A 16,686-nucleotide genomic window follows, 5' to 3' on the forward strand; every position below is an offset into this window, starting at 1 on the left:
TAGATCATGTTCAGGCCACAAAGCATTAGCCTGGTGGTTAGATCATGTTCAGGCCATAAAGCATTAGCCTGGTGGCTAGATCATGTCCATGCCACAAAGCATTAGCCTGGTGGCTGGATCATGTTCAGGCCACAAAGCATTAGCCTGGTGGCTGGATCATGTTCAGGCCATAAAGCATTAGCCTGGTGGCTAGATCATGTTGAGGCCATAAAGCATTAGCCTGGTGGCTAGATCATGTTCAGGCCATAAAGCATTAGCCTGGTGGCTGGATCATGTTCAGGCCATAAAGCATTAGCCTGGTGGCTGGATCATGTTCAGGCCATAAAGCATTAGCCTGGTGGATAGATCATGTTCAGGCCATAAAGCATTAGCCTGGAGGATAGATCATGTTCAGGCCATAAAGCATTAGCCTGGTGGCTGGATCATGTTCAGGCCATAAAGCATTAGCCTGGTGGCTAGATCTGTTTGTGCTTTAGCCACATCCACGTGACATGTTGTTGTCATGCCAAACAACAATAGAGAAGTTAGCTTAAGCATAAACAGACACGGCTACCAGGCCAACACAGCCAAGCATTCGTCGCAGGATACAGACACCAAGACATGAAATCATTTCAAATTAAAGCAGATGGTAAACATGATAGAACTTGTTTTGATCATCATTAGGCTGTGCGCTGGTGGAGGCTGTAGTGTCTACAGGAAATATATTGATGCAAAAATTGAAAGCAGCGCTAACTGCATCAAATCCAGCTATTTTAGAATGCCTTCAAACACTGGGACATGTCTAAAAGAGCCCAGGCTTATATGAAATGACAGCACACCTCAGCATGGATAAAATAGCTAAAAGACAATCATTCCAGTGGCGTGCCAGCTTAAAAATATATCTTATTCAAATGTAAAAATGACTGTTTCAGTTGCTTCATCTATACTGTAAAAGTGAAATCAGTGAGACACTTGCATCCATCCACACTCAGAACCATCTCTGGCAGATTGCTTTTGACAACATTAAGAATGGCTGTGGGTGAATGTTGTAGAGTTGGCTTCTGCATACATAGGCTTAGCATACATAGGCTTACATAGTCCATGGATCAAGATGACCTTTGCACTCTTTGAGCTCTGACACCGAGGTGAAGGTCTACCATCTGATGGATACCCTGGGTGTGGCTTTCAGGTTTTATCTGGGTGTCGAGCCCCTCAGATATGTGACTGTCGAAGCAAATTAGTGCCCTTCCTGACCCATAATAGAAAATCTCTGTTACTATGGTAATGGTTCTGACCCAAGGCCCCAGCAGCTATATTGACAGGAAGTGTAGAAACATAATGGACAAAAAGGCATACAGCTTCAAATTGTTCACGTAAGCCTTAAAAACAAGTTATGCATAGAGAGGTTTATCCCTTTCCAGTCACTAAAACCTGCTATGAATTCATGTGGGTGAATGGCCAAATGATTAATCCTTGCATAACTACCGATATCCTTCTAGCGCCCTGAGCAGGGATAGAGCCACACAGCTTGCTAAGTGCTATCACTGTCACATGGTAGGCTAGGCTATATCATCCAGCTACACCAGTGTTTACACCCGGACGCTGCAGCATGACAGCTTGATCTGCGTCAAAGATGGCTCTGATGGGTGACGGTCCTCCTCACGCAGTGGCGTGTATTCATGGATGCCAAGGGAAGTCAGGGTTCCCCCCAAAAATAGACCAAAAAGAAATAACCAAAAATGTATCTTTCGTCTCTGTGTTTCATAATTTTCCTTCAATTCGCAAGAGGCTGAATTGTATCTCACAGGAGAAAGCATCCGAGCGAGCGAAACAGCGCCAGTCTCCTTACATGTACACCATCTACATCTGCATTCGGAAAGTATTCAGACCCCTACACTTTTTCCACATTTTGTTAGGTTACAGGCTTATTCTAAAATATATTAAATTGTGTTTTTTCCTCATAAATCTAGACAATAACCCATAATGACAAATAAAAACCAAAAATGTTTGTGCAAATTTATGAAAAATCCAAAACTGAAATATCACATTTACATAAGTATTCAGAACCTTTACTCAGTACTTATTTGAAGCACGTTTGGCAGCGATTACAGCCTTGAGTCTTCTTGGGTATGACGCTACAAGCTTTGCTCACCTGTATTTGGGGAGTTTCTCCTATTCTTCTCTGCAGATCCTCTCAAGCTCTGTCAGGTTGAATGGGGAGAGTCGCTGCACAGCTATTGTCAGGTCTCTCCAGAGATGTTCGATCGGGTTCAAGTCCGGGCTCTGGCAGGGCCACTCAAGGACATTGAGACTTGTCCCGAACCCACCCCTGCGTTGTCTTGGCCGTGTGCTTAGGGTAATTGACCAGTCTGAGGTCCTGAGCGCTCTGGAGCAGGTTTTCTTCAAGGATCTCTCTGAAACTTTGCTCCGTTCATATTTCCCCTCGATCCTGACTGGTCTCCCAGTCCCTGCCACTGAAAAACATCTCCCCAGCATGCTGCCACCACGCTTCACCGTAGGGATGGTGCCAGGTTTCCTCCAGACGTGGCGCTTGGTATTCAGACCAAGAGTTCAATCTTGGTTTCATCAGACCAGAGAATCTTGTTTCTCATGGTCTGAGAGTCCTTTAGGTGACTTTTGGCAAACTCCAAGTGGGCTGTCATGTGCCTTTTACTGAGGAGTGGCTTCTTTTCGGCCACTCTACCATAAAGGCCTGATTGGTGGAGGGAAGGTTCTCCCATCACCACAGAGGAACTCTGACCAAGGTCCTTCTCCCTCGATTGCTCAGTTTGTCCGGGTGGCCAGCTCTAGGAATTTAAGAATGATGGAAGCCACTGTGTTCTTGGGGACCTTCAATGCTGCAGAAATGTTTTGGTACCCTTCTGTGCCTCAACACAATCCTGTCTCGGAGCTCTACGGACAATTCCTTCAACCTCATGGATTGGTTTTTGCTATGACATGCACAGTCAACTGTGGGACCTTACATAGACAGGTGTGTGCCTCTTCAAATCATGTTCAATCATTTTAATTTACCACAGGTGGACTCCAGTCAAGGACGATCAATGGAAACAGGGTGCACCTGGGCTCAACTTCGAGTCTCATAGCAACGGGTCTGAATACTTATGTAAATAAGGTATCTGTTTTTTAATACATTTGCAAACATTTCTAAAAACCTGTTTATGCTTTGTCATTGTGGGGTAGTGTGTGTAGATTGATGAGGAAAAAAACAATTAAATACATTTTAGAATAAGGCTGAGACGTAACAAAATGTGGAAAAAGTGAAGGGGTCTGAATACTTTCCGAATGCACTGTATCTGATGCCGTCTGTATGACATTGGCCTCCCTTGACAAAAAAAGTATTTAAAAAAATTGACAATCAGTGTTGAGCTAAACTGAGCGAGTTAACTGTGAATGGTCCTGGCGCATCAAAACATTTTAAGGGAAGCCAGCTTGGATTGGGCATCACCCCTATCAAATCCCATTGAGAGCATTAGTCATCGATAGAAAAAACGGAATTGTTGCATCTTGTTGTGTTGTTGTCTTCCTAGCAAGCTAGCTAAAATTGTCCCTTTCCTAATTAGCCATGGGTGGAGATAGGGATTTGCACTTGTGGTTTTACTTAATTTTCCATACTGGCCAATGATTATAATGGAGATTCTGCGCATACTATTAATTCATACGTTGTTGTGCCCCTGGCCTGAGAGGATGGACGTTCAATATGTAGCTAGAAGTAGAAGGCTGATACTAACTAGCTAACATTGCCCATGAATGGAAGTTAGGCTAGCAAGCAAGAATTTTAGCCAGGTAGCCTAGAACAACAAAAACTAAAAGTGGGTACTGTTTGACAGAGTCATAGACTGTTTCGTCAACATGAAAGAGAGGTGGATGGCATTGGTGTTTCTCTACAAGTATGGTGAGTTAACATGTTTTTCTACTTGCATGAACGCACACAGTGACATCAGAAACATGGACAGCCACATATTTAGCTTACGTTGATTGGACTAAATTGTTTTTGATATCTTATAGTTCTCACTAAATTAGACTAAGCAGAATTGTTTTGATGATGTTGAAATGTTGAAATTGAAATGGTGCCACAATAGTGGAGGCAGACCCTTTTTTCTTTGTGACTTGCAGTAACTCTCTGTGGTTCTAAATCAATAGTTGTTTAGTGATGGAAACATTCACTTGCTTGACCATGCTGTAGGTAAAGTAAGTGTCTGTTACTGTACATGAAATATGTTTTGTGGACTTCACTGGACAGAGTGACTATCTGGTTTTGTGATAAAACAAATGTGTGGATGAATTTATCCTGCCACTGTCTTCTTATTGTATCTGCCTTTAGGTCTATATAGGCATATGGACTAACGCAAGGTCGCAAGGCATATGGACTAACATGTTATAGAGCAAACAAAGCAATTATCACAACACATGGGATGTAATTTGGCTTTTTGGGGGGGGATTTTGGTTCCCCAGTGATTTTACCCACGCACCGCTACGGTCCTCACGTCACCTCTCAAGGATAACGAAGGGCAACACAAAAGGGAAAATAAGGGCAAATCATAGGCTACAGCACAGAGGCAAAAGAAGGATTGTGGGCCGAATCCTGAATGACATCCAAGTGCAGTTTAAAAACTTTTGCTTAAATCAGAATTGATGTGTCAATATGGTTTTGACATGAAAATGATGAGTTGTGTACGGAGAACTCAGGACTCAACCCTGGGAGAAGTCAGCTAAATTTGAAGATGAAGTACAAACACAGTGCCGTGTTTTAAGGCTTCGATTGTTGTCCTTTAGTGCCTGCTGAAAACGACTGGTACACCGGTGCAATGGCTTATCAAATCAAGCTCAAGGTTTTTGCATCTGAAATCCAGACCCAGCCTTTCAGACGCTCAGACTGCATAAATCACATTCCAGTCAACCAATCAATTGAAGACTGAGCCAAACCCCTCACTGATGCTTAGCAGTATAAAACACTTTGTTCTGGCATACATTCACTTCTAGAACGGACCATTCACTATGTAAACCCATAAACCCTGAAGCTACAGTGCCTTCGGAAAGTACTCAGACCCCTTGACTATTTTTCACATTTTGTGGTATATGGTCTGATATACCACGGCTGTCAGCCAATCAGCATTCAGGGCACGAAACCACCGGGTTTATAATCCATGGTAGCCTATTCACTGTAAGGATTCAAATAGATCTTTATCTCAAACACACACACACACACACACACACACACACACACACACACACACACACACACACACACACACACACACACACACACACACACACACACACACACACACACACACACACACACACACACACACACGTGTGTTTGTTATTCAATGACCCAGGCTTTAAGACAGTCAACCCTGACATGTTCTGATGGGTGTGCCAGTACAAACTGAATCATTAGTCTGATTCCATTAGCAGTTTCACCTTGGGTAATACAGGTCCTGCTTCCTGACAAAGTAGTCAAAACAAAAAGTCAAACTTTCTTCTAAATAGAAAGTTGTGGCAGCAGCGTTTGTTGGAGCAGTGAGTCATGTAAGGACTTGCATTTGTAGGATGGATGTGAAAAACACCCCATTTCATCTGCTTATTCCAGCTTACTGTTTGAGAACTGTCTGAAGTCAAAGCTAAAATACCTTTTCTCAAAGCCAAGCAACTCCGTTGTCAACAGAAGGAAAGTTTGAGGAAAACCTTGAAGCATGTAAGCAAATGCACAAGTCTGAAGCATGACCTTTCCATATCTCCTAAAGCCAGACTCCATAAGCGTGTCCTGTAGTCATCACTTTGTGTATAGATCTCAAAGCCGGGGAATAACACATACAAGAGGGTGTGCACGCACGCACACACACACACACACGCACACACACACACACACACACACACACACACACACACACACACACACACACACACACACACACACACACACACACACACACACACACACCACACCTACTTAGAAGCACAGACATTTGAAAACACACACGGGCACACACACAAGCAATAGGGAACAGAGACAATGGAAAGAATGTGATAAGTACAGGGCTTCGAACACACTTAAGAGAAATCTAAAAATAAAGTGCTTGTTCTAGTGAACAATAACACATTCCTCTGACTGTGACCACTACATTTCCATGGAGCGTGCGTCCACATTGGCCTTTCTATAGGACAATCAGCCTGACAGCTAGCTTAGCGACAACACACACAGAGAGAGAGAAGAATAACGAGCCCCAGATAATCGTTCCCCTCTGTTAATGTTAATGCGCGGCTAACAGTTGAACATTAACAACAACATTGTGTCTGTGTGTAAGAGAAAGCAAATGAGAGGGATCATTTCCTCCCGTTATGTTATAGGTGTAGTATATAACCTCAATGAGTTTAAGACAGGTTAGGCTAATGCTAGGCTAGGATATCAAACACAATGCTATTGAAAACTGCTGGCTGTCAGCTCTTTTACCCACATTTAGGTTATGGCTCTAGGTTTTCCCACGGGGCATGACAACTACACATGCCGCACAACAATACAGTCAGCAATGAGATATCCTCCAACCGTTTGAGGGCAGGTGAGCGGGAGTTTCCATACAGGTTTTAAAGGGAGAGGTGAACATTTTACATTCAAGTCATTTAGCAGTCGCTCTTATCCAGAGAGACGTACAGTTAGTGCATTCATCTTAAGATAGCTAGGTGAGACAACCACGTATCACAGCCATAGTAAGTACACTTTTCCTCAAAGTAGCTTTCAGCAAAGTCAGAGCTAATAACCCATGTGGTGGTCAGTCTAGCTGCACAAACTGTATGGGACAGCACAGACTGCTAGGGCGGCAGGTAGCCTAGCGGTTAAGAGCGTTGGGCCAGTACCCAGAAGGGCGCTGGTTTGAATCCCTGAGCCGACTAGGTGAAAAAATCTGCCGAAGTGCCCTCGAGCGAGGCACTTAACCCTAATTGCTCCTGTAAGTCTGCTAAATGAATAAAACGTCAAGTTAAAATATCTCAGGTGGGAAGCAATGATGCAGTGTGCGGAAGAGAAAACTGGTGTGCGGCTAAAGCGTGAGGCTTTAGCATATTCAACACTGCACCAAAGCTTTCTGCAGGCCTGAGGCGGCGCAGTCCGTATCAAGTAGCTCCTCTACTGTAATCGCTCCCAGCGTGACCATGACATGTCAGCCAGATGCTCATAAATCACAAGCAGAAACAAACTAAATGTTTATAGTTCCATCTAATTCATGAATTCAATGTACTGTGAACCAAGAATCCAGACTGAAATCATGACTGATGAGAGAGAAAAGCATAAAAAGGCGTTCATTAGACTGTTAAATTGTAAAGACGGAGACAAGACGATGGCCATGTCTGAAATGAACAGACCATTCCCCATGTTTCAGCATTTTACAAATTCATTTCAATGCCAATAAAGCAATGTGGGAAGAAATGGAATGCTTCCCAATGTCTTATCTGGTACCTATCATACATTGGGTGCATCCCAACCCCTCATCTCTCTTTATATATTTAGTGATGCAGCACAGTTTTTGTAGAAAGTAGCACTCACGAGCCAAAACGGGTCTCCCAAAGTGCTTAAGATCCTGTTCAATGTCTTTATTCAGATTAAATTCATAGCAACTGTATTGAAAAACTCAATGAGTGAAAAGCTTTCGTCAGGTTAGACCAGGGTTTCCCGAAGTCGCTCCTGCAGCCCCCCCCCCCCCCGGGGTGCATGTCCTGGTTTTTGCCCTACTCTAGCTCTACATAGCTGATTTATATAACCAACTCATCATTAAGCACTGGTTAGTTGAATCAGCTCTGTAGTGCTAGGACAAAAAGCAAAACGTGCATGCCTTGGGGTCTGTTTGGGAAACCCTGGGTTAGATGTACATCAATGGACAAGGCCTACAGACAATAGAGGCACAGCTTTAGTCTAAAAGTATCTTGGTACAGTAGACAGACTAGGCTGTTCCCTCACCAACCGTCAGCTGCATCTCTTAAGAGGATGCCATCAAAATACTGAAAAACTGACAAGGATGTCATCTTGTAAATTTTGCCTAATCCTCTTTGTGATGCAAGAATTGTTAATGTGCGCAACAAAATTATATTCACAGTGTGCAGGAAAAATAAAGACATGCATTGAAACAAGCTTTCTGTGTGGGAGGAATGTAGTCCAACTGTAGTGATAAAGATATGCATGTGTATTGCATACACGGGCACAGAAACACACATTTAGGTGGCAGCTTGGTAGCGTTTGTGGTTGTTTGCCGATAGAACATTCTATGGAGGAGGAAGCGGAAACTGGGACACTGCGTGTGCTGCATGTTATTTTGTTTGGCTCGCAAGCTGTGCTCTAGACTTGGGGAAATTATTGGAATGTAGCCTAGCAGCACGCATTCACTTCCATTAAAGGGCTTTGAAAATTACACTCAAATACGACAGAAAATAAACACTTTCGGAGGAGAGACAAGGGGTTTGAATGATGACGCTCATAAATCACAAGCAGAAACAAACAAAATGTTTATAGTTCCATCTAATCATTAAAATCAGTGTACTGTGAACCAACATCTAGGCAGAAATCATGACTGATGAGAGAGAACCATAAAAAGGCATTAATTGGACTGTTAAATTGTGAAGACGGAGACAAGACGATGGCGTGTCCGAATACTACATACTTAAACTGCATACTATGTACTCATCGTCGCATTCTATTTAGCACGTACTTTTTAGTAAAAAGTATGCGGTATGCCACGGCCGCAACGCAGGAGATGCTCCTGATTGGCTGAAAAGGTGGGGCGGGGCCGAGTGCGGGTGGATTTTTCTAAATTCAAAAGACATGCATCGCATTAACCAGCCTGATAATAGCTCATTTCCAATGTAACTAATTTCTCTAAACTCTGAATAGAATAGGAATGGAGTTCTAGGCCTGCTCAGGCTGGTTATAGGCAGACGATCACATTCAACCTATACAGTAGTAGACCATATATCCCATCTATCCTATTTAAAAAGGACTGAAGACAGAAACAGATCATTTGTTTAATTTCATCATATGTATCAGTAAAAACCAAAGTGCTGTAACATATAGAAATCAAAACAGTACACACCAAATTTTTCAAAATGTTCAAATGAAAAGGACGTGGACAGGCAGGTGCATCGCAAATTCAGAACCGCTGGACAGCAACATAATAAACTAAAGCACTGATCATTGGGAAAGAGATCAGAATGACTGGTAAGGCTTGATCCATCAATTAAATAGGTAGCCTAGCCTACAAATCTAAAACAATCTGTTCAAATCAAAAGGCTTGATTAAAATGACATCAATAATGCTGCCACATCCTGAGTCCCCGGTGCAGGCCAAGAGAACAAGAAACACTTCAGTGAGAAAACAGAAATCCACTGGCTAAAACATAAATACAAAATATTTAGGATGCAATTATGGGTATTCGGACATGGCCTTGTCTTTCTAAGGGATAATTCGATTCAGCTGTTGGGGACAGAGGAAGATTAACAAAATAAACATTTGATTATATCTCTGCAACAGAAGACAAGAGACTGCCTAGTGTAAAATGGGTTTGTAAAAGACTAGAGAAAACCTGGGAAACGGTGGATGACAGAGGGATAAGAGAGGAGAGAAAGGAGAAGAGAAAAAGGGACCAAGGGGAGGAAAGGAGGAGGAGGGAAACAGTAATGACACACAGCAGAGAGAAATAAAAAAGAGTTTACCAGGTTCCAGCTTAATAACTTTAATGGCAGCCAGTTCCCCGGTGTTGACATTACGGGCCTGGAGGGAGAGAGAGAGAGAGAGAGAGAGAGAGAGAGAGAGAGAGAGAGAGAGAGAGAGCATTTATTAGCCAGCTGTCTGTAGGAGGGAACATACTGGAGTTGAGAGAGGACTGGCCTCTGTCAGACCAACACTGTGTTTAAGCCTGAGAGATTGTAGGCTAGAACAGTCACTTGGCAGCTACTGTAGGATAACATTGCTTAACTGCTAACTGGCCTTACAGGCTAACACATGTATCCAAAGTATTGTATGATAATAATAATACTGAACATATGGACAGAATATTTGCAAAGAGATTCATAAACAAATAAGTTTGATGATATTACTGAAGATGGCTGATTCACCTTTGAAAAGCAAATAAGATCATAAAAACAATACACTGTGCATCATTATGATGTGGCTGGTAGGGGTGTAACGGTTTACCAAACCCACGGTTCGGTACGTACTGTGATTCTTGGGGTCATGGTTCGGTTTTCAGTACAGCGGGGAAATTAAATTCCAGTCACAATGCTCAGCATTCACAATGTTCCTGGCATTGTCTGTTGTGCCAGAATTGTTATGTTGGGCCTCAAGTTTCCACTCTGATGCTGTGTTTGTAACCATGTGGTAGGTGGGAATTTACCAGTTGTAAAGTCAGAATTCGTTGTGAAACGGGGATTGGCTAATGGCCAGAAAGCTGTGTCAACCATAAATTAAAAGTCCAGCAATCATGCTTGTAAACAAATTAGAGTTCAAAAACCACATTAATAGATTGCGTTTTATAAAGAATGTTTTGTGGTTGCATTTAACTACAGTAAATGCTGTTCTAGAGGCCAGTCAGCGGTCAGTGGTCACCATGTTGGAGAAGTGGATGCTCAGGATGATAGCTGAATTTCCCACTAGTAATCACTACTGTTCAAGAGGTTTTTTTTTAGTATGTGGTAAATTCCCACTTGGTTAAAAAAACGCACCATGACACTGCCTCCTTCAGCGCCAGATGAGCACTTGTGACTCTCAAAGGGGCCGTGTCTGTACCACCGTACGTACATCTCCCACTCCAGGGTAATGTGATGTCACTAAGCACAAAACAGGATGCATTGACCAATTCATTGAAAACTTCGGCTTTGGTTTGCTTATATAGAGCTGGCACTACCGGTATGCTGAAATGGGTGCAAGAGGGAAGTTCGTAATGTCCGCAGCTATAAACCAAAGTATAAAATATAAAACATAGCCTACCTATCGCTCTTCTAATTTCTTTGGCTCGGTTATAAATCAGCAGCCAAGTACTGCTTGAATACAGAGGGAAACAATGTTGTGTTGTTTGTCTCTGTTTTTCAGTCTTGCTCCGCCGTAAATGGTGCAACATATTGGAGTCTTTGGCAGCTGCATAGGCTATTCTCGTTGAGCGTGGCGACATAGTGTTAACGTTTTATCCACAACTTTGTCCATCTCCGTTGTAATCTACTGGGAAGCCAGAATGTTCCCAAACTAAATCAAATTAAATGTTATTGGTCACATACACATGGTTAGCAGATGTTAATGCGCGTGTAGCCAGTGCCTCTAGTTCTGACAGTGCAGTAATATCTAACAAGTAATCTAACAATTCCACAACAACTACCTAATACATACAAATCTAAGTAAGGGGATGGAATGAGAATATGTACATATAAATATATGGATGAGCGATGACCGAGCGGCATAGGCAAGATGCAATAGATGGTATAGAATACAGTATATACATATGAGATGAGTAATGCAAGATATGTAAACATTATTAACGTGGCATAATCTTTTTGGTATTATTATATTTTTTCCCCCTTTTTTCCCCCCCAATTCCGTGGTATCCAATTGATAGTTACAGTCTTGTCTCATCGCTGCAACTCCCGTACGGACTCGGGAGAGGCGAAGGTCGAGAGCCATGCGTCCTCCGAAACACAACCCAGCCAAGCCACACTGCTTCTTGACACAATGCCCACTTAACCCGGAAGCCAGCCACACCAATGTGTCGGAGGAAACACCGTACATCTGGCGACCGTGTCAGCGTGCACTGCGCCCAGCCCGCCACAGGAGTCGCTAATGCACGATGGGACAACAACATGCCTGCCGGCCAAAGCCTCACCTAACCCGGATGACGCTGGGCCAATTGTGCGCCGCCCCATGGGTCTCCCGGTCGTGGGCAGCTGTGACAGAGCCAGGACTCGAACCTAGAATCTGTAGTGGCTTAGACCCCTGTGTCACTCGGGAGGCTAAAGTGGCATTATTAAGTGACTAGTGACCCATTTATTAAAGTGGCCAATGATTTAGAGTCTGTATGTAGGCAGCAGCCTCTCTGTGTTAGTGATGGCTGTTTAACAGTCTGATGGCCTTGACACAGAAGCTGTTTTTCAGTCTCTTGGTCCCAGCTTTTATTCACCTGTACTGACCTCGCCTTCTGGAAGGTAGTGGGGTGAACAGGCAGTGGCTCGGATGGTTGTTGTCCTTGATGATCTTTTTGGCCTTCCTGCGACATCGGGCGCTGTCGGTGTCCTGGAGTAGAGGTCGACCGATTAATCGGAAGGGCCGATTAATTGGGGCCGATTTCAAGTTTTCATAACAATCGGTAATCGGAATTTTTGGACACCGATTATGGCTGATTACATTGCACTCCACGAGGAGACTGCGTGGCAGGCTGACTACTTGTTATGCGAGTGCAGCAAGGAGCCATGGTAAGGTGCTAGCTAGCATTAATCTTACCTTATAAAAAACTACCAATCTTAACATAATCACTAGTTAACTACACATGGTTGATGACATTATTAGTTTATCTAGCTTGTCCTGCGTTGCATATAATCAATGCGGTGCCTGTTAATTTCTCATTGAATCACAGCCTACTTCGCCAAACGGGTGATTAAACAAGCGCATCCACGAAAAAAGCACTGTCGTTGCACCAATGTGTACCTAACCATCAACATCAATGCCTTTCTTAAAATCAATACACAAGTATATATTTTTTAAAACTGCATATTTAGTTAATATTGTCTGCTAACATGAATTTCTTTTAACTAGGGAAATTGTGTCACTTCTCGCGTTCTGTGCAAGCAGAGTCAGGGTATATGCAGCAGTTTGGGCCGCCTGGCTCGTTGCGAACTGTGTGAAGACCATTTCTTCCTAAGAAAGATCGTAATTAATTTGCCAGAATTTTACATAATTATGACATAACATTGACGGTTGTGCAATGTAACAGCAATGTTTAGACTTATGGATGCCACCCGTTAGATAAAATTCGGAATGGTTCCGTATTTCACTGAAAGAATAAACGTCTCGTTTTCAAAATGATAGTTTCCGGATTTGTCCATATTAATGACCTAAGGCTTGTATTTCTGTGTGTTATTATAGTATAATTAAGTCTATGATTTGATAGAGCAGTCTGAGCGGTGGTAGGCAGCAGCAGGCTGGTAAGCATTCATTCAAACAGCACTTTCGTGCATTTGCCAGCAGCTCTTTGCTGTGCTTCAAGCATTGCCCTGTTTATGACTTCAAGCCTATGAACTCCCGAGATTAGGCTGGCAATACTAAAGTACCTATTAGAACATCAAATAATCAAAAGGTATAAGAAATACAAATGGTATAGAGAGAAATAGTCCTATAATAACTACAACCTAAAACTTCTTACCTGGGAATATTGAAGACTCATGTTAAAAGGAACCACCAGCTTTCATATGTTCTCATGTTCTGAGCAAGGAACTTAAAAGTTAGCTTTCTTACATGGCACATATTGCACTTTTACTTTCTTCTCCAACACTTAGTTTTTGCATTATTTAAACCAAATTGAACATGTTTCATTATTTATTTGAGACTAAATTGATTTTACTGATGTATGATATTAAGTTAAAATAAGTGTTCATTCAGTATTGTTGTAATTCTCATTAATACAAATATATAAAAATAAAAATAAAAATGTAAATAAAAAACATTGGCCGATTAATCGGTATCGGCTTTTTTTGGGTCCTCCAATAATCGGTATCAGCTTTTTTTGGGGTCCTCCAATAATCGGTATCGGTGTTGAAAAATCATAATTCGGACGACCTCTATCCTGGAGGGCAGGTAGTTTGCCCCCAGTGATGAGTTGTGCAGACTGCACCACACTCTGGAGCGTCTTGTGGTTGTGGGCAGCGCAGTTGCCGTACCAGGCGGTGGTACAGCCCGACAGGATGCTCTCAATTGGGCATCTGTAAAAGTTTGTGAGGGTTTTCGGTGACAAACCAAATTTATTCAACCTCCTGAGGTTGAAGAGGCACTGTTGTGCCTTCTTCACCACACTGTCTGTGTGGGTGGACCATTCCAGGTTATCCGTGACGTGTACGCCGAGGAACTTAAAACTTTCCACCTTCTCCACTGCTGTCCCGTCGATGTGGATAGGAGGGTGCACCTTCTGTTGTTTCCTGAAGTCCACGATCATCTCCTTTGTTTTGTTGACATTGAGTGAGAGGTTGTTTTCCTGACACCACACTCCGAGTGCCCTCACCACCTTCCTGTAGGCTGTGTCTAGAGATTTAAACAATGATTGAGGACCTTCCAATTCTGGTTTATCGACGACAACATTCGCAATCGTACAGAACTAGTTCCTGGTTGTGCCTCACAAAAAGACAGCTTGAAATGCGGCAATTATTACAAAGTGCAAAGGCTCTAGTTGTTTTAACAGAATAGTCCAAAATGTTTTTTTTCCAGCCCAGATTTACCTAAGAGACACAGGATGTACCGATCCTGTGCAGGTGTTGTTACACGTGCTCTGCCACTGCGAGGATGATCAGCTGTCCGTCCTGTCTGCCTGTAGCGCTGTCTTAGGCATCTCACAGTACGGACATTGCAATTTATTGCCCTGGCTACATCTTCAGTCCTCATGCCTCCTTGCAGCATGCCTAAGGCATGTTCACGCAGATGAGCAGGGACCCTGGGCATCTTTCTTTTGGTGTTTTTCAGAGTCAATGGAAAAGCCTCTTTAGTGTCCTAAGTTTTCAGAACTGTGACCTTAATTGCCTACCGTCTGTAAGCTGTTAGTGTCTTAACGACCGTTCCACAGGTGCATGTTCATTAATTGTTTATGGTTCTGTCGTGTCTTTGGGGTACCATTAAACTGAAGACATGTTTATCAATTAACTCCCTGTAATTATTATCACGCGATTAAACTGATTAATCGTTTAATTGTAATTAACTAGGAGATCGGGGCACCAAGGAAAATATTCAGATTACCAAGTTATAATTTTCCTAATATAACTTTCCTATATTATAACATTATATATTATATTCTATTATAGTATAGGCCGATTATCTTCTGCTTTAAATGGTGTATTTTACCTCGCGTCCAGTCTCATTCCAAACGTCGTAAATTGTTGTATCTGCACGAACCCAGTCTTTACTAAGAGTCATCCATACATCAATCGTCTTAAAATCATTTATTTACTAAACTAATTCATTCACAGAAAGTATACAAACAGTAATTATCATCACAAAGAATTGGTAGAGTAATGTGCCCTAGTGGGCTAACACAGGCATGGCTGGTGTCTTGTTAACAAAGGGTCATAAACGGTCAGCTGAGGACACACAAAGTTCATTAATATTAACAATTTACATGCTAATCCTTTGCACATGAACGCTCACTCTTTTGAGAACAATTGCAATCAATATATATTTACGCTCAGTGTGTCGTCGGGATCCTTCTTGGAGCGTCGTTCGGTTGGAGAGTTCTCTCTCTCTCTCTCGGTTAGAATGGATCTTTCAAAGCGACATTCATTAATGTCGTCATAGACTGGCTGTTTCGTTGGTCTTCGCGTTCAATTATATAATTTACTTAGCTGCAGACTACTAATTAATATCAAAGACTTGTTCTTATTCTGTCGGTATCGATAGTCTAAAAGTTAACCACGTGGTATAGTTCACTTTCAGTAGAGTACTTGGATGGTCAAACCTATTGGCCAACTCGCAATGGAGTGGAGGCCGGGGTCTGTTAGACTAGTAAGGTAGGGGGGGTTTTATAGTGAACATAGAACATGACGCCTGGTCCTGTCTGTGTCCCTGGGGGCGTGCCGATGACTGAGTTAAGCTTGGTACAGAAATATAATTCTATCACATTAACATCAGTACATAGCATCTCAATGTATTACAAATAGCTTTATCCTTATTAATACATTCTATACAACCATGTGGTGCAAGTCTCATCGCTGAGGCTATTATATAAACCGTTTTATGGTAATATGGCTATATTGTCTCTTCTGAGTATCACAAAATTGTACCAAGCGGACCAGTTCGTAGCTGGATTCACCAGTCTTCCATACCTTCTCCAGAACACAAATGTCGCTTGGCTCCCCAATTCTGTGAGTTGGAAGAATTTCCTGTGTCTCTCTATGGGCCATGTGGCAAGAGATTCTCCTCTTAGAGTTTTTACAACCCTTTCACACAGGGCCTGGGTGGGGGAAGGTAGGTTGGGGGATGGTGCAAGGGGGGAGGGGGTCAACTGTCCTCCCTGTACTCAAAGAGGCCAACGTCATGACAGTTCATTGAACACATGTTCATTAATTGTTTATGGTTCATTGAACAAGCATGGGAAACAGTGTTTAAACCCTTTACAATGAAGATCTGTGAAGTTATTTGGATTTTTACGAACGTTGAAAGACAGGATCCTGAAAAAGGGACGTTTCTTTTTTTACTGAGTTTATATATTTTGTTTATGTATTCATTAGGGTTCACCGTGCGGACCGAACCAAGGTCTCCATACCGAACGGTAGTGTAAGAATAAACGTACTGTTACACCCCTAGTGGCATTTGACACTTTGCGTCTTGAAAGTCCAATATCTTGAAAACTTGACTGCTGACATACAAAACATTTTGGGACTGTATCAGCAGTGGACTAATGAAAATAATGTCCCCTTTAATCTGTGAGCAGTTAACAATTCAAACAGTAGCTTATTGCATTCCAA

At 42.5% G+C, this 16,686-nt stretch overlaps 1 protein-coding gene across 8 annotated transcripts in view; it reads right to left on the bottom strand.

The window, feature by feature from the left end:
* The window catches only part of LOC106577155 (mitogen-activated protein kinase kinase kinase kinase 3), a 69,924-nt gene that overhangs the window by 30,845 nt on the left and 22,393 nt on the right, over positions 1-16,686 (bottom strand). For all 8 annotated transcript variants that reach the window (XR_014381369.1, XM_014154959.3, XM_014154958.3 and 5 more), the window contains exon 2: positions 9,697-9,754. Coding sequence is in view for 7 of the 8 variants with exons in the window: in XM_014154959.3 (XP_014010434.2) it covers positions 9,697-9,754 (58 nt within the window). In the remaining variant the exon portion in view is untranslated. The remainder of the gene's footprint in view (positions 1-9,696; positions 9,755-16,686) is intronic.

This window comes from Salmo salar, chromosome 18 (genome assembly GCF_965601325.2).
Source record: "Salmo salar chromosome 18, fSalSal1, whole genome shotgun sequence".
Taxonomy (NCBI): Eukaryota; Metazoa; Chordata; class Actinopteri; order Salmoniformes; family Salmonidae; genus Salmo; species Salmo salar.